The 21559-nt window shown below is 46.4% G+C and overlaps 1 protein-coding gene across 1 annotated transcript in view; it reads left to right on the top strand.

The window, feature by feature from the left end:
• Nucleotides 1-20222, top strand: part of TDRD12 (tudor domain containing 12) — an 87316-nt gene extending 67094 nt beyond the window's left edge. The window contains exons 24-33 of the mRNA XM_070399100.1: nt 6843-7030; nt 7781-7991; nt 9852-9944; nt 11947-12119; nt 16903-17012; nt 18125-18185; nt 18269-18382; nt 18468-18621; nt 18704-18770; nt 19683-20222. Coding sequence (XP_070255201.1) covers nt 6843-7030; nt 7781-7991; nt 9852-9944; nt 11947-12119; nt 16903-17012; nt 18125-18185; nt 18269-18382; nt 18468-18621; nt 18704-18770; nt 19683-19774 — 1263 coding nt within the window. The 3' untranslated portion in view covers nt 19775-20222. The remainder of the gene's footprint in view (nt 1-6842; nt 7031-7780; nt 7992-9851; nt 9945-11946; nt 12120-16902; nt 17013-18124; nt 18186-18268; nt 18383-18467; nt 18622-18703; nt 18771-19682) is intronic.
• Nucleotides 20223-21559: the final 1337 nt, after the last annotated feature.

Genomic DNA, 21559 nt, shown 5'->3' with positions numbered 1-21559 from the left:
ACTGTTCATCACTTTGAATATTTCTTGCCACTCCCTTCTGGCCTGCAAAGTATCTGTTGAGAAATCAGCTGACAGTCGGATGGGCACTCCCTTGTAGGTAACTGGCTGCTTTTCTCTTGATGCTTTTAAGATTCTCTCTTTGTCTTTTGCTCTTGGAATTTTAATTATGATGTGTCTTGGTGTGGGCCTCTTTGGGTTCCTCTATTTGGGATTCTCTGTGCTTCCTGGACTTGTAAGTGTATTTCGTTCACCAGGTAGGGAAGTTTTCTGTCATTATTTCTTCAAATAGTTTTTCAATATCTCTCTCTTCTCCTTCTGGCACCCCCATAATGTGAATGTTGGTATACTTGAAGTTGTCCCAGAAGCTCCTTACACTATCTTCATATTTTTGGATTCTTTTTCTTTTTGCTCTTCTGAGTGGGTGTTTTTTGCACCCTTATATTCTAAGTTGTTGATTTGATTCTCGGAATCATGTATTCTCCTGTTGAATCCCTGTAAATTATTCTTTATTTCAGTTAGTATATGCTTAATATCTTACTGGTTGTTTTCATGTTTTTGACATTCTCACTAAGATGCTTGAAAGTCTTACTAAGTCCCTTGAAGCTCTCATTAATTCCCTTGAAACTCTCATTAAGACCCTTGAATAACCTTATAACCAGTTTTGAACTCTGTATCCAGTAGTTTGCTTGCTTCCATTTCTTTCATTTGTGACATGTTTCTTTGTCACAGGAGGCACAGACCATTTTACGGTGTTCATATTTCCACAAAAATATAGATACAAGAATAAACAGTTTCTTTGTCCACATTTTGGCTGGTTCCCTGTGTTTGTTTCTCTATATTAGGTAGAGCTGCTATGTCTCCTGGAATTGGTAGAGTGGCCTTGTGTAGTAGGTGTTCTATAGGGTCCAGTAGCTCAGCCTCCCCAGTCATCTGATCTAGGCACTCCATATGCGCCCCTTTGTGGGCTGTGTGCACAGTCTTTTTTTTTTTTTTCACCGGGGGGAGGGGGCGGCGGTGTGGGAGTGAGGGAGGCAAAGGGGAGGGACCGGGGAAAGCTGCTCTCGCTGCAGCTCTGGCCTGTGGGGCGCAGGGACACTCCGACCCGGGAGGAGGGAGGGGAGAGGAGGTGGGAAGGGGCTGCACAGTCTTATTGTAGTTGAGTTTTGATTGCTGTTGGTGTCACTGGAGGAATTGACCTCCAGGCCAATTGGCTGTGAGGACCAGCTGCATCCACAATGGGAGAGCTGCTGTGTAGGAGACACCCTTGTGGAGCAGGACTTGTTTCGGTGGGGCTTTGGTGCTCACTGAGTCTGCCCATTGAGTGTTTTGTTGTAATCTGCTATGGTCTGAAGCTGTCAACTGGTGGCCCTGACTCTGGGGCTTCCCAGGAGGTGCAGAGTCAGCCACTGCCTGGGGTCACCTGGCAGGAACTACAAAGAGATCTGCAGATGACTGCTACTTGTATTGGGCTAGGAAGTGCCCAGGCAAAGCCTAGCTGTGAAGCAAGGCAGGCTGGTGCTAGTGCCAGGTCTTGGGCCTTTTATTGATAGGTTTGATGCCAGCTGTTGCTGCTTCCAGAGATTTTAACAAAGTCTGAAGCCTGAGCTAAGACAGGCTATTCATATGGAAAAGCTACTGCAAACAGGTTGGGTGGGGCTGCAAACTGGATGGGGTAGGGTCTCAGGGAATCACCAGGATGGAATGAATAATATGGGCTATGCTGATAGAAACTCAGATATGGCTGCCAGTCAGTCTGTGATGGGGGAGGTCCCAGCACAGTGACAATGACCCCTGCGAGCACCTCTGTCTGGGAGAAAGCCTACTCCAAGTTCCTGCCCTGATGCCAGACAGTCCATTTCCTCCCCAGATATCCTTGGACTGTCCCAAAGCTGCCATCCAGCGCTGGAGCTCAGAGGAAGCAGGACCATCTAAGTTTGTGTGCCGACCCTTTAAGAGGAACATCTGGGACTCCAGTAGCATCCCTGTCACTCAGCCACAATCTCCACTGGTTTTTACAGCCTGAAATTACGGGGCCTTCTCTTCCCAGTTCTGGAACCCTGGGCTGGAGGTCTGGTATGGGGTTGGGACCCCCTACTTCTCACAGGAGGCCTTGACAATATCTCTCCCAATTAAAAAAAAGGCACACATGGGTGTGGGACCAGCCTTTTCTGCACCTCCAAGTCCTGCTACCAATCTCAATGTATTTTCTTCTTTACTTCTCTAGTTGTAGGACTTTCATTCAGCCAGATTTCGGGCGGTTCTGAATGATGGTTGTTCTGTATTTTAGTTGTAATTTTGATGTGGTTGAGGGAGGCTATGTGTACCAACATTTACCTATGTTGCCGTCTTGCTTCTCTGATTGTATGTTTTCTTATTGTTTAGTTTTAAGTGTTTGTATATTTTGGATACCAGCCCTCTACCAGATATGTATTTTGCAAAAAATTTCTTCAAGTCTGTGGCTTGTCTTTTCATTCCCCTTAGAGTATTTTTTTGCAGAGCAGAAGTTCTTAATTTTAATGAAGCCCAACATTCCAATTTTTCTTTCATGGATTGTGCTTTTGGTGTTGCATACAGACTCATTGCCAAATCCAAGGTCACCTAGATTTTCTCCCTGTCTTCTTCCTCATCTGCTTTTATATGGGGGTCCATGGAGATACTTGGTCAGTTTTAATTGCAAATTGTTTCCCTGACTTTTTGGTTTGCTGTCTCATTGATCTGTCTTTATGTGGAGATTTAGGGATGATAAAAAAATACAACACTTGACTACTGCCATCTTGCCAGAACCCTTCTAACCAAGCCTCTCTTTTTTCAACCACCTGAGGATATGTATTTTTATTGATTTTTAGAGAGAGAAAAAGAGAGAGAGAAACATTGATATGAGAGATAAACATTGGTGTGAGAAACATTGGTCGGTTGCCCTCTGCAAGCACGCTGACCGGGGACTGTGGAAGAGAGAGAGAGAGAGAAAGAGGAAGGAAGAGGGAGAGAGAGATAGAAACATCAATGATGAGAGAGAATCATCAGTTGGCTGCTTCCTGCACACCTGGGGATCGAGCCCGCAACCCGGGCATGTGCTCTGACCGGGAATCAAACCGTGACCTCCTAGTTCATAGATCAATACTCATCCACTGAGCCACGCTGGCTGGGCTAGTTTGTTCAGTTTTGATAAACATATACAATCATGTAACCAATACCACACCATGATATTAAAACTTCCATTACCCCAGTGAGGTCTCTCCTTTCCCCCTTGAAGTCACTCAGTCCTTTCCCCACTCCCCCAACGCCTGGTAACCCCTGATCTGTAACTATCAGTTTGTCTTTACTAGAATTTCATATTAATGGACTCATACAGTATGTAGGCTTCTGTGTCTCATTTCTATCAGCTTAATTCTTTTGAGATTCATCTATGTTGCTCTATTTTATTGCTGAGTAGGATTCCATTTATATGGATTTATCATGGTTCGTTCACAAGCTGATGGGCATTTGGGTGGTATGTGTTTCTGGCTGCCATGAACATTAGTGTTTTACACATTTTTATTTCTCTTGAGTAAGACCTTGGAGTGAAATTACTGGGTCATATGATAAGTGGATATTTATAAGAAGCTGCATTCTCACCAGCACTGCATATGAGAATTCCGGTTGGTACAATCTCATCAATACTTGGTATTCTCAGACTTTAATTTTTGCCACTCTGTTGCATTTGCACTGATATCTTATTTTGTATTTCCCTGGTGATAAAGAAGCTTGGACATCTTTTCACTGCTTATTGACTATTTGTATCTCTTTTTTTATGAACTCTCTCTTCAGAATTTATGTCCACTTTTAAAATTTAGGGTTTTCTTTTTGTTGAGTTAAGAATTCTTTATATATTCTGGATATCCTTTGTCAGATATATTGCAAATATTTTCTCCCACTTGAAAATCAAAACTCAGTTGAAGCATTGTCCTGTACACCAGAAGGTTGAGGGTTCGATTCTGTCTCAGGGCACATACCTAGGTTGTAGGTTTGATCCCCGGCCAGGGTGGGTATGGGAGGCAACCCATTGATGTTTCTCTTTCTCTTTCTTTCTCTCTCTCTCTCTCTGTCAAATCAATAAAATCATGTCCTAGCCCAGCCTGCATGGCTCAGTGGTTGAGCATCGACCTATGAACCAGGAAGTCACAGTTCAATTCCTCTTCAGGACATATGCCCAGGTTGCAGGCTCAATCGCTAGTGTGGGGCATGCAGAAGGCATCCGGTCAATGATTCTCTCTCATCATTGATGTTTCTATATCTCTCTCTTCCTCTTCCTTCCACTCTGAAATCAATAAAATTATATTTTAAAAAATCTTATCCTTGGTTGAGAATTTTTTAAAAACTTTATTTTCTAGTTGTTTTAGAAATACAATTGAGCCCTAGCTTGTTTGGCTCAGTGGATAGAGTGTCAGCCTGTGGACTGAAGGGTCCCAGGTTTGATTCCCATCAAGGGTACATGCCTGGGTTACGAGCTCAGTTCCCAGTAGGGGGCGTGCAGGAAGCAGCTGATCAATGGTTCTCTCTCATCATTGATGTTTCTATCTCTCTCTCCCTCTCCCTTCTTCTCTGAAATCAATAAAAATGTATTTAAAAAGAAAGTATTACAGATGTCTCCCTTAAAAAAAAACGCAATTGATTTTTTACCCTTACCTTGTATCCTGTGACCATAACAAACTGAGTTAGTTGTGTGCATAGGTACTGGGGAGAGTGGAATCAAAACAGGTGGGGGGTGGGGTGTCGAGAAGGGACCCTCCCAGGGTGACCGGACTGGGGAGGAGGTTCTGGCATGTGGGACTTTCAGTGCTGAAAACAGGATGGTATGAGATAGATCAGGACAAGTTGATAACCCTACCCTGTCTGGAGGCCTCATGATCTCCTTCTGTTGAGAGAGTCCAGTTCACAAGCTGCTTTTTGCTGCCTCCTTTCTGCCAACCTATGTCTTTTTTTTTTTTTTTAATATATTTTATTGACTTTTTACAGAGAGGAAGGGAGAGAGATAGAGAGTTAGAAACATCGATGAGAGAGAACCATCGATCAGCTGCCTCCTGCACATCTCCTACGGGGATGTGCCCGCAACCCAGGTGCATGCCCTTGACCGGAATCGAACCTGGGACCTTTCAGTCCGCAGGCCGACGCTCTATCCACTGAGCCAAACCGGTTTCGGTGACCAACCTATGTGTTTGGATGTGCTAGTGACCTACAGCGGGGACTGCTGCAGCTGAGGCCAGCTGGGCATGGACTTTGTTTACCCCGTGTGTGCTGAGGCCCCTCTCCTTGACATAAAGCCTTGTTATTGGGAAGTATGGGAGGAAGAAACTCTCCTCTCTATTCCTATCACTCTAAAACAATCACATTACCATTTTAGTATATTTTTTCTTTGTACATCTTTTTAAAAATTTTTGTTATTGGTGTATGTATTGTGCCCTGCCCATTTCTCGTAACATTGTAGTGAGCTTTTCTCATCCTCCGTGCTGCCTCATGGTCACTGACTGCTGTCACCAAGTGGGCTAATGAATGGAATACCAGGCTGAGGGGGCCTCTAAACCGTAGGGGAGAAGACTCCCTGGGAAGGGATTGTTGCTAAGCAGGAAGGGATGCTGAACTCCTGCCTGAGGTGAGGCAGGTCTGAGTAAGCGCTGAGGGCTTATTGAGGCAGCTTTCTGTACGGGGGAGCTGGAGAATGGCTGGCTTGGGAACCGTGACTGACATGTTACCGGTCCTCTTTCTGCTGACATTCTAGTGGGGATGGTCCTCAGTGGACAGGTGAGTAAGAAAGATGTGCTGTGAAGAGGATGAAATGTAGGGAAATACTAGGGGGTATGCTGCTGTAAGGGTGCCTGGGGGCAAGGGGCCCTTTGAAAATTATAGGCAGGGAGGGACTCTCTGAAGAGAGTCAACTGCATTGAGGGTCAGATAAGAAGGATCCAGCCATGGGAACCTGGAGAAGAATATTCCAGGCAGAGGAACCAGCATGTACAAAGGCCCTGAGGTAGGAGGTAATGTGGATTGTCTGTGGACAGCAGGACTCACTGGCAGTGAGAGTGGGAGAGGGGCAGGCAGTGAGGTTGGAGGGGCCGTAGAGGAGACCCCAGGCTGTCAGCTTGGTGAGGTCCGACACTCTTTTCAGTCACAAGGGGTGACCTCGCCCCTACCTTGCCTGCCCGTCTCTGAGTCAGCACTACCCTTTCCACCATTCCACCAAGTCACCAGTTCTCACTCCTGGGCAGCCAGTGCTCCTGCCCCAATGCACACTGTTTGCTCCTCTGTCTGGAATGCCTTCTCCACGCTCTTGCTACTGCATACGCACGCCAGCACTCCCCTCACACACCAGTGACCCCGCATACACTTGCCTGTGAAGAGTTGTCTTCCTCAGCACGCTCTGGCTGTGGCATATCTGTCCATCTGAGAGTTGCTGAGGGTCCCTGCCGGACGTGGCTTCATCTGTTTGCCCAGTGCCTCACGCACAGTAGGCGCTTACTAAAATATCGCTCGTTACAGGAGCAAAGTTCAGAAAGCGCTCAAGAGAAAGGGATGCTATTTTAAGAAGAGTTTTATAAAATGCAGTTAAGTAAATAAAGGGACACTTATGACTAATAATGCAATTTTAAAATAATGAGATTTACAAAAAAAAATCCGGTAGATTTAAAGTGAAGGTAATTATCTGAGGGTAATGTTTTTGTTGTGTTTTGTTTGCTTGTTGGCTACTTTTCCAGTTTATTCTTTTATTTCTGTTCATGTGCTTTGGGTTCTCAGGTCAGGTGCTGATCTTTGAAGACGGGGTCCTGGGGTTAGCTTAATTTTATTTCCTGGCTGTGTTTATGTTTCAGATAATACCCTTTTACATTTTGAATGCAACAAATTACTTTGGTCGTATCGTTGATAAACATGTGGATCTTTATGCAACTCTTAATGCTGAAATGAAGCAGTATTTTGAGGATTCCAGTAATAAAACAACCATTGAAAAGGTGGAGAAATTTGGATTATATGGATTAGCAGAGAAAACACTTTTTCACAGGTAGAATGTCTGTTATTTCATCTTGAAAAGGTATGAAGCACGAGGTAACTTTAACTGCTATTGAACCCCCATTTTCCCTTCTGTCCGTTCGGCCCACTGTTCACGTGCTAGGCCTGCTGACTCCCAGGATGGTGGTGGCAGGGTCATGGCCCCCAGACCCTGGGCACAGTTCTACACCTGGGACTCATCTGGCCCCAGGCTCTTGAGCACAGAGCCTGGATGACTGTAGCGTTTATATACCGACAGTTATGGAGCCTCATTGTGTGCCAAGTACACGTACATCTTTAATGCAATTTTCACAAAGGATGTGGCATTATTCCCATTTTACAGATCAGCATACTGAGCCTTGGCGAGGCTGTGTAATTCGTGTGAGGTCAGCTCAATAAGTGGCACAGTGTTCCAACCCGGGCAGTCTGACTCACATACCTGTTGGCACCTTCATCCTTCGAATGCCACACCCTCCTCCACTTGGTGAAAACCTAGATTGAGAAACTTGGAACTTTCAATTTGCTACGTTAATTTTTAATGTGTTGTCAAATAAGGGATTTACTCTATTTATACTTAGGAATGCTTTAAATAAACCATTGCTAAGTGCTCTTGACAGCTCTAGGTATTTTATTCCTAGTATGGAGTAAAACCATGCAGCTCGGGGGTCTTACTATATGTTTAGCACTTAATGGGTAAGTGGAGGCAAAGGTTATTTCCATTTTAGAATCTCTGTGTTAAACTGATGCCACTGTTGTTCTTCAGAGTTCAGGTGTTGGAGGTGAGCCAAAAAGCAGACACTTCGGCCCTCGATACTGTCCTTGTGAAGTTTATAGATGAAGGCAGGACTGGACCCATCCCCAGAGATCAGCTGCTGCATCTCCCAGAAAACTTCCAGGCTCTGCCCCCCCAAGCCATGGAGTTCATTGTTTGTAGAGTGAAACCTGCTGACAATGAAATTGAATGGAATCCAAAAGTGAGAGTTATTTCGGCTTTTTATAGTTTGCTGACTTTTAGAATATACTTTACACAGAATTTACACAGAATCGAGGTTTATTTGAATCACGGTTTTGAGGCTGGGTAAATGCTTCCTGTTCCTGAGCAGAGAAAGCACAGTCTGCGTGGTCCCTGCAGGTGTGGGCTGCGCTGATGGCCACCTGCAGAGGCCCAGCTCTGAATGGGCACCTGTTTGCCAGGGGCGGGCTGCCATCATCATCCTCAGCACTCACAGACTTAGAATTGGTGGGAAATGTGTGTCATGATAACGTACATTGGCTGTCAGCTTAAGGAGAAGAAACAGTGTAAGAACCTACAAAATGGATACCCTTGTCAGAGGGGGCACAGGTGATGGCCACTTTCTGAGTGACCAGGTAATTCGTTGGGGTTGGGAGGATGGACAAGGAAAGAGAGAGTTCAGAAAAGCTCTCAAAGGAAGGAACATTTCTCTGGGCCCTTTGGGAGGAGTGATGTCACCAAGTAGACTGGATGAGGCAGTGAGGCCAAGAAAACAACATGGGCCAGGACAAGGGGCACGGAAGAGTGGTCCAGGGTGGGCTCCTGCGGCCTCCCAACACGGGCTGCAGAGACTCTCACGCCTGGGAGAGGTCGCCAGACAGTCATCCCCAGAGCAGTGAGTCCTGTTCATAACTTCCCCTGGTTCTTCAGAGGAAGTTAAGTTTTGTATCCTCTGATTAGTAGGATATGAAATAAGCCATTGCAGTTGGCAAAGTAAAAACAGTTTGGGTTAAAAACAAAGTTGCACGTTATCCAGGAAATACATAGGTGAATGCTTCCACCATACAGGGTGAACACACAGCCTTCCTTGGTGAGTTTAGTAAAATAGACTGTTATTTATTAAATAGCAGTCTTTTCCTTCATGGAAAGTATTTGCTGATTGTCTACTGTGTGCTGGTGCCACATGTGTTCTGGGGGTGTAGCCATTAGCGAGAAAGTCATGGCAAACATTTGGTCTGTCAAGATGATCGACCACAAGCATTTCTTGAAGAGGAGCCTTCTCTAGAAATGGGGGCGACATTCTCCTGTGGGTGTCTTTTCAGACAATTACAAGTTCAGTGGAGGTGGAAATAATCCAGTCACCACGAGCCAGCTCCCTCCCCTTCTGCTTCACTGGAGCCAACATGTGCCTGACAAGTGCTCAGACAGGTCCCATCTGCTGGGCCTCGAGCAGCTCTGCGCGTGCCTGCCTCCCCCGCACCTGCAGGAACGCCCACTGCACTCTCATTGAGCTTTCAAGGAAATAAACATCCATATCTTAACAACAGGTTGATGGTTAACAGAGGAGGTGGGGACGTGTCCCTTCCTACATGTCCACGGTAGGAAGCAGGCAGTATTAGGAGTTCAGAGGCATGGACCTGTGCACTCAGCTTTAGCATCTGCCCTTTTGTTGTTGTTAATCCTCACCTGAAGATATTTTTCCATTGATTTTCAGAGAAAGTGGAAGGGAGTGAGGGAGGAGGAGAGGTGGGGAGGAAGAGAGAGAGAGAGATGTGACAGAGACACATTGGTTGGCTGCCTCCTGCACACACCCCAACCAGGGCCAGGATCGAGCCTGCAACCCAAGTACATGCCCTTGATCAGGAATTGCAGGCCAACTATCCTCTAAGCCACACCGGCCAGGGCTCACACCTGCCGGTGTTCAACTCCACTGTTAGTTACTCTGGTCGATGAAAGGGGCACACTGGCCTCCATAACCTACTCCTGGGATGGCTGTGGGCGCTAATGGAATGCGTGGGAGTTTGTTGCAGAACCGCATGGCATACACAGAACGAGGTCTTTTCTTAAAGCTTCACATAAACCACTTCAGTGTGTTTTTCAGGTCACGAGGTACATTCATCATAAAGTCACTGGAAAACTGCATGATGCCAAAGTGGTATTTGCTTTAGGAAATACAGTTTGGATTGATCCAATGGTAAGTACGCAGTTTCCTTAAAAACAAACGTGTGTTTGAATGGGCCTCTCAAATAGTCCACATTATTCTAACCTGTTGCTTTGAGTAACTTTTGTCTCACATGAATGGAGGCTTATTTAGGACTCTGAGTTAGGAGGAGTTTTTTTCATGTTATTTGGGTAATAATTTGATTGTGGGGTTTTTGTTTAAAGGAATATTTTGCATTGTCTCCCAGTGCTAACAGGCATGTGTGTGTACACACACTCACACACACACAACCGAGACAAGCTTCATGAAACTGTCCTTACTATGTGACAGTCTCTAATGTTTACAGTTCTGCCTATTCCACTTTTTTACGTGTTGGTTGTGCACTGTTAGGTCGGTTTCACAGTCCTCTGTCCCCACAGGTGGGGAGGCCTGGGGTCAGTGACTGCCCTCCGTCTAGTTGTAAATGAGCTTAAAGTCCCGACCCGTGATTGGTAGTGTGGGGAGTTCCAGTCCATGGGCTTTCAAAAATAGGTTTTATTATGTTCATAGTTTTTATCTCATTCATTCACTAAATATTGATTGAGAACCTACTGTGTGCTAGGTAGGACCTGTATGGGACACTTGAGTTTCATTTGTGAACAGAGACTCCTATGCTGTGAGCTGATGTGGGGGAGGGTGGTGACCGTGGGATGAGGCCATGTAAATAGGGTCTCAGTGCATCCCCTCTGACGCGGGCACCATCTCTTCTCCCTGGCCCCAGGAGCTCTACTTTTCAAGTCAAAGTTTTCTCTATTACTGATTATTGATAAAATTTAAAGGAATTCATTTTTTAAAAATATATTTTATTGATTTTTTACAAAGAGGAAGGGAGAGGGATAGAGAGTTAGAAACATCGATGAGAGAAACATCGATCAACTGCCTCCTGCACACTTCCTACTGGGGATGTACCTGCAACCCAGGTACATGCCCTTGACCAGAATCAAACCTGGGACCCTTGAGTCCACAGGCCAACACTCTGTCCATTGAACCAAACCAGTTAGGGCTAAAGGAATTAATTTTGTAAAAACTTCTGCTGGAGGTTATTTTTGTAAGATTGGAAATGCCTTAAAACTTTAAAAGGAATTTGGATTGGGTATGAGATTTAAGAGTAAGAGGATAAATGATTTTTAGAAGTGAAGGTAGAGATTACTAGTTGATACTGTAATAGTCAATATTGTGGTTCTTTATTGGAGAAAAATGGAAACTTCATCAAGCAGCAATTTTTAAAGCTGTAGCTAAGAGAATAAAACAAAAAAGAAGAAGAACCCCCTCCCCACCCTTGGCAAATATGCTTAGGCAGCTCTAAAGTGTAGCAGTGGCCGGGCTCGCTGGGGGAGACAGACCACACCTGCTGCCTTCTCCACTCGACCAGCTGGCTCTCCACTGTGGGAGAGGAACACCAGTCCCAGATGGGACACATCCCCAGGGGTCGCTAGGAAGGAGCCTCAGGCAGTGCCAGCACGCCATGAAAGGGATGCCCAGTCCTGGGTGTGCATCTCCAATCAACAGGAATCAAGTAATTTTGTGTCAGTTGAAATGGGTGAGAATGTTTTGGTTGCAGAAGAGATAGTGGAGGAAACTGTCCAGAACACAGGACTCAGGGCTTTGGCGGAGAGCCTTTCTGGGCACCTGGAGACCAGGGTCTTCCTTGTGGAGAGAGGTCAAAGTACCGGAGCAAAAATCAGAAAAACCTAGGACTGTTGTGGGTGGTTACAGCATCACAGATTGGTCTCGTCTGGGCTTCCATGCCAGGATTCGGTCTTGCCCTGACCCAGAGCTGGTGGTGTTTGTGCGGTGTGGGACTGGGCTCTGGAAGATTCCCGTGGGACTCGGTTATGAAATGGTCAGCTGTGAGTGGAGGCCCTTGCACACGGTGGCATGTGCCCAAGGGCATTACACCTTACAGAGCTGGATGGAGAGGCCGTGTGAGTGTGCTTGTGATTCATTTAAAGTTCAAAGTTTGATTCTGCAAATGTATTTTTTTCTTTGATTCAAGGTGCACGTTACAAAACTTTTAAATTTGAAAACTTCTGTCATTGATTACAATGTTCGAGCTGAAATTTTGTCAATGGGAATGGGCATTGATAATCCAGAACATATAGAACAACTGAAAAAATTGTACGAAGGAGCTAAAATACAAACTGTTGAAGAAAGCCGAAGCCAAACACTGTAAGTGGATTTTTGTCTCTCTTTTGGGAGAGCTGTTTTGTGGAAATCTAACTTACAAGCGTTACAGACATTTTTTGAAAGTAGACAGTTTAATGAGTTTCCCTGTTTTTATCACTCAGCTTCAGTAGTTACTTTTGGGAATCTTGTTTTAACCACCCCTCAGCCTTCACTTTTGTTTTTGTGGAGTGATAAAACGGATCCCAGATGTATTATTTCACTGTGTGTCTCTTATGGAATGAGTTTTTATTAGCTTTTTATTGACAGCACACAGACAGAAAAGTGCACGTGTTGTAAGTGTTGTTTGGTAGGTTTTTCTGAGCAAGAAACCAGCCCCAGATCAGAAACAGGACGTGACTCAGACCAGCTCCTCCCTTCCAGGGCAGCACTGGGTTTGTCCTCTGAGCGGAATCACGCAGTGTGTCTCTCTTAAGTCTAGCTCTTTAGCTCAGCGTTATTTGTGAAACTCATTCATGTTGTGCATGTAGCTGTAGGCCTGACATTCCCATTGCTGAATTATATCCCATTGTGTGAATGTATTACCCGTTCTACTGTTGATGGGAGAAACGTCCAGTGCTGGGCTACTTCGGGTGGTACTTTAACCATTCTCCTGCCTGTGTTTTGGTGCACTTATGAATGTATTTCTGATAGAATAGAATTGCCGAGTCAAGCTAGAGCTACTGCCCCACAGTTTTCCACATTGGTTGCACCAATCTGTACTCCTCCCAGCAGTGTGAGGGACTCGCAACCCCCAAAGCGGGAGGATGATAGTGTGTGTTGCCAAAGGACTCAAAGCAAGAACTCCTTCCAATCAGGATGAAAATTGCAGACACCTGTAGAAAACTGAGCAAAAAACTTGAAACTTCACAGTGTCCAGCTAATTAATTGTCTAATGATTAATATATGAAAAGATTCTTAAACTCATTAGCCATCAGGGAAATGCAGATTAAAAGCACAGCGCAGTCATACCACTACATAGTCACCAGAAATGAAAGAAAATACCGTGTTGCCAAGGATGTGGAACAAAAGCCTTTTAAAAACTTGACTGGTGTTCTGTTATTACATCTCACAAAATTATTAGTAATTTTTAAAATTGCATGTGTTTTTTTATTGTGTTAACACAGACATAACAGAATTTCTCATTTTGTTGTATTTTAATTGCACTAAAATATACATAAAAATTTGTCATTGTAACTGTAAGTGTAAAATCCAGTGGCATTAGTTACATTCACAGTGTTGTGTAACCACCACCACTGTCCATCTCTCAACCTTTTACATCACCCCAAACAGAAACTGTACATCGAACAATAATTCTTTTCTCCCGCCCCCAGTCGCTGGTAACCTCCATTCTGCTTTCTGTCTCTAGTAGTTTACCTGTTCCGGTTCTGCATACAGTGTCTTTTTGTGACTGGCTTATTCCACTTGGCATAATGTTTTCAAGGCTCAACCATATTGTAGCATGTATCAGAATTTCAGTCCTTTTTGAGGCTAAAAATATTCCATTGTATGGATAGACCACACTTTGTGTATCTATTAATGTTCATGGATGTATGGCTGTATGAATTGTGCTGCTGAGAACATGCTTTAGGGATATCTGTTCACACCCCTGCTTTCGGTTCTTGTGTATATTCCCAGAAGTGGACTTGCTGGATCATGGGGTGATTTTGTGTTTGACTTTTTGAACTGCCAAAGTGTTTTCCACGGCAGCTGCACCACTTTACATTCCCACTAGCAGTGCACGAAAATTCCCACTTTCTCCACAGCCTCGCCTAGAAATCAGCCCGAGGTCACGTTCAAGGTCGTCTCAGGACTTTTCTGAGCACACGTCTTGCCTCAGCACGTGCATGGCTTTCTGCACCCTTCCCTGACCCCCGCAATGTGCTGCTGCTGAATGTCCTAGTTTCCCAGTGAGTCTCACCCAGTTTCTCCTCTGGGCCTTCAGTGGTCTGTTGCGGGTTTCCATGCCTAGTCCCTGGCCCCGGGCATCTGTGGTGTCAGCTTTTCCAAACAGTGCCGCTGCTTTCCTGCCTGTGTGCCAAGATGTGTGAAACAAACAGGCATAGTGCCTGCGTCCCTCGGTGTCTCCCCAGACACCTCAGAATGGCCTGCAGAGAATTTGCAAGGGGCCTGCTCTGCGCCCTCTGGTTTGAGGGGGAACAGGAATAAGCTGCTGCCACTCAAGCCCGCCAGGCCCTGGGTGTGGGGCAAAGACAAGTGGACACACAGAGCCTGCCTCCCCTTTCGGAGCTGGCTGTTTCCTGACTGGGCTTTGTTGGCTGCTGTAGACCTTTCACTTTCCAGAGCTCCTGCACAGTCGGTTCAGGCAGCTTCCGGTGGTCCTCGCAGTGTTTCTGATGGGAAATGGTGGGAACTCGGGGCTTCCTGGTTTGCCGTTTTGGTAGCAGGATGCTGGAATATTTCTTCAGTCCAACTTTGTTTCAGTTTACCCAACTAGCAGATAAATACTTTCAATTAAAGTTGCCATTAGGTAGAGTGGAAGTTTTAGAATTCATTCATTCAGTAAATATTGAGTGTCAACTGGAGATACAGTAGTGAACCAAACAGGTGGGTCAGGTGGTGACAAGTGAAGGGAAGCAAATCAACACAGAGAGGCACGTAGGGAACCTTGGGGCCAAAAAGGTGGGCGGTGACACGGGAGGGGCCCGATGCAGGCAGGCAGCTGAGGGAGGACAGGGACAGCGTGGCCCCGGCACAGGGAGGAAGGACGGTGACTAGAGCAGCACCTGAGGGAGACGCAGGAGCGGAGTGGGAGCGGTCCTGGGCCAGATCTTGTCCCCGTGGCCGCGGCAGGGAGTGGGCTCCACTCTGAGGAGGTGGAACCATGGGAGGGTTTTGAGCAGAGAAATCACGTAGTGAAAAGATTCTTGGCTTCTGTGTTGAGAATAGGCTGGAGCGGGGGACACAGGCTGTGCCGAGCTGCGGGCAGGGTGGCCGTGGCCTGCGCTGGTTTTGTGGGGGTGCTGAGAAGGAGCTGGTTTCTGAGTAGGTTTGTAGTGAGCGTGTGGTCTCATGGAGCCTTGTCAGCAGGTCCTGGGTATGGAAAGCTGGGGTGCCGGGCGAGAGCCCATGCTTCTCTTAAAATGAAGATGTCGTTACAGCTTAGTAGATTGAGTCAAAACTGGGATGGATAAACAAAACAAAACAAAACAAAACACAAAAAAAACAAAAAAACCTGGGATGGATCACTTACCTGAAACAGCTGCATTGAGCCCCAGCTCCGTTGGGAGTTCTCTGCTGGGTCCCTGTGCACACTCCATTTGTGCTTGTGCAGGAGTATTGCACACCTGCGGCTGTGAACACAGGTAGAGAGAGGTGCAGACGGCCTCAGGTCTGCAAAGACTCCCCACCCCCCACCCCCCCAGGAAAAGAGGCGCAGTTACAGGAGCTGGGTAGGGATGCTGTGCAGGAGATTGGGAAAGAGGACGGACTCAGGCCTGGAGATCGGGAGGCCGGAGGGCTTAGTGATCAACAGGCAGGGGAGTGAGACTCTGTGACTCTGAGCCCCGAGGGCTGAGGATAGTGGCAGGTTGATGGCTATAGGATGTTTTCCAGGAGCAGCTGACCCGTTGGAGAGGAGGAGACACCGCGTTGCTTTTGGACCTATTCCGTGTCATGAGGTTGAAAGTATGAGCCTAGAAGGCAGGAAGCCCTGGGGAAGGCTCTGGGCTCCAGGTTGGAGGAGAGTTGAAACTTGGTGTGTGTGAGGAGGAAGGGACACCCCACAGCTGAGGGTCTAATGAAGGAGGTAGAGCCGTGGTGGAGGAAGAGGGTGAGTGATGGAGGGCCGGTGCTGCACCCCTGAGAGAGGGCGAGGCCTGAGGAGGGGTCCTGGTGGGTAGACATGGGGCACTGCTCTCCGCTGTTTGGTCAGTGCCGCGCCGCAGGCTTCATGCATGTCAGTCAAGTCCCCTGGAGACACACGCACATCCCTACCCCAAAGGTGTGCGTGTGTGTGTGTACACGGGTATACACAGGTGTACACATGGTGCATAGGTTTGCTCCTTTAGGCTTGACTTCTCAAAGGATGCACACAAAATGCATTTCATAGTCACCACGAGGAAGGAGCTTGGGGGGCTGGGCAATAGGGTGGAGAGTCACTGTATAAACTTTTTTATTTATTAAACCACATGAATGTGGTTACCTGCTCAAAAAAAAACAAAAGAGAAACACAATTTAAAAACTTTAGAGAAAGGAGGCTGCCCTCTAATCTCTGGTTTTATTAAGTACAATAAAGTAAGGGGCAGGAAAGTGAATTCAGTAGGTTTCCTCTGTTTAAACATGCCCGTGTGTTTATGTGTGTGAGAGAGAGAGATAGAGATAGAAAGATCAGATATTTGCTTTTATATGCAAAGACTTTCTAGAAGCAGACCCAAGCTTGTCAGAGGAGCTGAGGGATTGGGGTGGGGGTGGGGGGCGGCGGGGAGAGATGGCTTTTACTCTGCCCTTTTATCCTCCTTAAAGTGTAGGACAGTATGTTATTCTCAAGTTGAATGACTGGACAGGGAACTTACTTTGGCAAATGAGTTGCTGCATTTATCTGATAATATGTATCAGTCATCTGCTCTGTGCTTGATGCCAGGCCCACAGAGTGAGCAGAGCTGGCTGCCCTGAGGCGTCTGTAAAGGAGCCTTAAGCTCAGCGTGTGTGTGGCTCGTGGGAGTGGGCACAGCATGGCCATCGGTCGCCTGCCTGCCTTCTGGCTGGGAAGTCCCTGCAGAGCCAGGTTTGCCTGTCTCCTCGGATTAACGTCGCCTGTTCTGTCCAGGGTGCCGTCGTCTACAGAAGAGGCCGCCTGTCTGCAGAGCACACGACCAGAGGATGGAGCTTCGGAAAGAGGTGCCGACTCCGGAACGAACTCAGGAAACCGGAAGCATGGTTGGTTACTTACAGGGTGGCTAATACAACCACTCTTAGAGGTGTTCTGCTGTGCAGGCTCTCCACTTTAGATGGATTAGAGAGAGGGGATTGCCCAGCGTCCTATTTTTGACAATTCGGCTTCCAGTAGTTTTTTGGGTAACTTTTTCACTTTTTATTGTTTGAGGTATAATGTTCATTCAGTAAGTGCACACCGCTCATGAGATATTTTTACACATGTATATGTCCAGTAACCAGGCCAAGAACGTGTCCAGAACCCCGAAGTCTCCCTTAGGCACTTCCCTGTCTGGAACCCTACCCAGTAACCGCTGTTCTGACTTCTGTCACCATCAGTTTTGCCAAAGCACATAGTATACACTCTTGTGGCTTCTTCATTCAGCGTATGTCTGCAGAATTCATCTAGATAAGTGGGTAGCAGGTGCATTTTTTATTCCTGAGATTTTTCTATGCTGTGAATATACCACAGTTTATCAGTTCACCTATTGATCGATGATGTTTTTTTAATAATTCTTTATTGTTGAAAGTATTACATAAGTCCCCCTTTTCCCCCATTGACTCCCTCCAGCCCACCCCTGCCCCCCACCCCAGGCCCTCACTGCCCCATTGTCTGTGTTGTTTTCAGTTTTTGATTATTGTTATTCAAGCTGCTATGGACAGTCTTTGGATGGAAGCTTCAAATAATTTAGATGGAGAAGTTTCGTAGCTTTGTTTTAGAAAGTGTTATGCTTAGTATTGTCCCTTGAGTGTCCTGCCTACTGTTGTGGAAGTCACCTTACTGGGTCCGAGCAGGTGAAGACAGCGGAGGAGCCTGAACACGTGTGTCCTGCAGCCACCGACTGTAATGTGGGTGCTTTTCAGAGTAGCCTTAGTTTCCCAGTTATTTAATTGTACTATTTGTCAAAGCCTGTCTTCATTAGTTTTACTAAGTGCTGTGCATTTTAGTTTTTTCCTAATTATTCTTTGCAAGTGTATACTTAGGTTACTATGAAATTTATGCTCTTAGAGAGTACTTTCTCGGCTAAACGTTGCATAAAATGCAAAGTAAGTACATATGTGTTTACATTATGGGTTGCATATAAGTAACCTGTGGGGAAATGTGACCTTTTGTACAGAAGCTTCACCTGGAAACACTGGAGCTGCTTCCGTGAACAGAACTACGGAGCCTCTGCAAAGGTATGGCCGCCCCGCCCGAGGTCCGCTGTCTGTCCTCACCTGGCAAGTGGTGGTGAGATGTCAGCCCCTTTCTTTTCCTCCAGCTTCCACCCACCAATAAAATGGTTCCAAAAAGACGATGTGGTCATATTGAAGATAAGAATAAGGAATGTAAAAGATTACAAGTGCAAATATTTTAGAGATAGAGTCATTTTCAGGTAGGTTTATGTAAATCTTGTAAAGTAAAATAGAAATAATCCCCAACATTTTAAAAAACTGACTCTTTTCTTTTTGTAAACCTAGTGCCTGGGTAGGAGAAAAATTTTACTTGGCTGATTTGGAGCTGCAGGCCAACATAATAAAGGACGATTGCAAATGCATAATTAAAAATGAGGAACCTATAATCACTCTTGCAAAAGAGAGAAGGGAATCTTGGTGTAGCTTACTCAGACAGAAGGTGAGTTGAAATGACCTGGCTGGTCTTAACAACCTGAGCGTGTTTTATTTTCTCACTTAATGTAAACTGTTTTATTGTACAGAATCCTAATGTGGCTTTCGATTTTGATCACTGGGAAGAATGTGAAGAGGAGAGCCATTTCTCCAAGGGTAAGAGGGGATGTCCCCGTCCCTAGAGAGAGGGGTAGGTCCTGAGTGCCACGGGGTGGACATAGTCACTCAGCTGATCTTAGGAATGTGTGGCCTTTGGGGAAATGGGTGATTCCTGTAAAGCCCTTAGGAATCAGTTTTCTTCCTGTGGTTGATCTTGATGCTACATGTTCCAGCTTGAGGAGCTATCCATTCTTGGTTATAAACATACCTTTTTATTATTATATTGGAGTGCGGGAAACGAGTTAAGTCGGCTCGCGTGAATTGCGCATACTCCGCGGGAGCCGTCTTTAACTCGGTTCATATAGATTTGCGGTGGAGTGCGGGAAACGTGTAAACTCGGGCCGATTGTAACTGCGTATTACCAAATATTTGTTTGTAATCCACCCTTTTGGTGGATGGAACAAAACCAAAAGACAGAGCCATCTTATATTTTGGCGGGAAATTCACCCGCACTCCAAGTGTTAAATATATTTTTATTGATTCAAGGAGGAAGGGAGAGGAAGAGAGAGGTAGAAACATCAATGATGAGAGGGAATCATTGATTGGCTGCCTCCTGCATGTTGGACCAAGCCCGAAACCCAAGCATGTGCCCTTGACCAGAATCGAACCTGGGACCCTTCCGTCCGCAGGCCAACGCTCTGTCCCCTGAGCCAAACCGGCTAGGGCAACATACCTTCTTATAACACTGTTACAGGTAGTTTTCCTAGGAGAAAATTTTATTTATAAGCAAGCGAATTTTACCTGCTCATTTCCTGCCCAAAATAATGAAATTATAAAATAAGTTGTATAATAGATAGAGGTAGAGCCCAAGAGACTTTTTCTACATTGACCAAAATAATGGGAGGGGAAAAGATTTGCCAATTAGTTCTTAGTTAACATATGTTTTAAACTAATATCTGACTCTTTTAGTTGTAACATCTAAAAACTTGTCCTGCAAAGTGGCAGAGGTGACGGAGAGCAGTGACCAGACTTCGGAGGATGAGGAGACCGAGAGCGACTGAGCGTGTGGGCCCGATCCTGAGGCGGACGGGGGGTCACCGAGTGACTGGACGTTAGAGAACAGCAGTCACGTTCACACCTTTTTATTACTAGGGGTCATCTGGTGGCACTGGGATTGGTAATGGTGAGAAATTCTGAATCTATTTAAAAATGGGCTGAGGCCCGGGCCTAGTAGCTCAGTTGGTTAGAGCGTCGTCCCTATATGCCAAGGTTGTGGGTTCGATCCCCAGTCAGGGCACATACAAGAGTCAACCAATGAATGCATAAATAAGTGGAACAACAAATCGATGTTTCTCTCTCAAGTTAATAAAAAAATAAAAATGTTAAAAAAGGGCTGAAGATGAGACTATGAAGGAGGGTGGAAGCGGAGACAGGAAGTGCTGGTCTAACAGCCCGGCTTTCCGGCTGTCCTGCTCGTTGCGTCATTGTGTCATGCGAAGCCCATCCCGACATACCCCAGTTGAATGACAAAGAGCGCCCGGCTTTCAGATAATGAACTGTACTATCTGGAGCTCGTCTATTTGTATTTTTCATTTAAAACTACGTTTGGTGCATTCCTAAAAACATCTTGTGCATATAAGTTGAAGTTTCTGTCGCATAAATCCATACTTGGCAGTGCTTAACAGAGCCTTTCGGCCATTAGTTAGTTGGGATTCAAACTTGTAGTAACACCTCTGGTGTCCTTAAGATATTGGTCGCTACTCCGGGCAAGTTTACTTCGTATACAGTTATTTCAAGGATAAAAATGGGGTGGCCTGAGCCATACCAGCCAGACCCAAGGCTTTCTGGAGGTCAGCTACTGCTTCTGCAGGACCCTCTGAACCTGCAGAGTCCTGGGCCCTTGAGACAAAGGTTCCCCTTCAGTGGAAACGGAAAAGGACCTGTGGGGTGCCTGCAGGTAACCCTCAGGACACCTGGATGTGATGACCCCTAACAACATTCATGACCCCGTTCTGGGGCTGTGGCACCAGGTTCACAAGACAGTTGGGAGGAATGTGTACTGTCACTACCCCTTAAATCTGGCGCCCAGAGCCTGACTGTTCATGTGAATTGGAAAAGGTAGAAAGAGCCACTGGGAAATGTAAGCACTGTGCACATCTTCATTCAGTGTGAGTGGCAGCCGTGCCCAGAGGTGGAAAAGTGGCTCTAGAACACGATTGTGCGACTTGCCCCAAGGTCTTTGTTCCTTTATACACCAGAAAGCACAGGTGCTCAGGGGCGTGGGTCTCCCAGGTAAGAAGCACCGTGTGAAAGAGGTAAACTCTGTCGCCAGGCCGTCCCGTGGGCAGGTCTGGGTCACACTCTGGCTCAGTTTCCTCATCTGTAAAACAAGACCTGCTTACCTGCTGCCCCTCCTCAGGAGGTGCCCAGAGCATTGCTGCTGCTCAGGGCCTCTGTTGTGGGAGGCGGCTCTGAGCAGGAGGACACGGTGCGCAGCCTAGACTGCGGCTGGAGCACATCCCTGCTGCTGCCCTGGCTCCCACAGCTAAATCAGGCCGGCTTTTTGGGAAATAGGAAGCTCGGTCTTTGCTGGCAAAGGTTTTGACTGCGGAGCTCTCCCAAGTCCTCATGAGGTGTCAGTGTCTGTAGGCACAGCCTTCGCTCCGGCTGCAGGAGGCCTTGGGGTTGGCGGCCAGCCCAGCCTCCTGAGCTGCACTGGCTTTCCCTGGGCTTGTCAGCCACCTACAGTTTATGCTCAGTGTACTCAGTCTCTTAAAAAACAGCAAATAGCAAGTCATAGAGCTGCACAAATGTGTTTCCCATGTACGAATGCTGGGGGGCCCTGC

The sequence above is a fragment of the Myotis yumanensis genome, unplaced genomic scaffold (assembly GCF_028538775.1).
Source record: "Myotis yumanensis isolate MYYU_CA2020_CCGP unplaced genomic scaffold, mMyoYum1.0.hap1 SCAF_18, whole genome shotgun sequence".
Classification (NCBI taxonomy): domain Eukaryota; kingdom Metazoa; phylum Chordata; class Mammalia; order Chiroptera; family Vespertilionidae; genus Myotis; species Myotis yumanensis.
The sequence above is the reverse complement of the archived record's forward strand: the minus strand, read 5'-3'. Positions and strand labels throughout refer to the sequence as shown.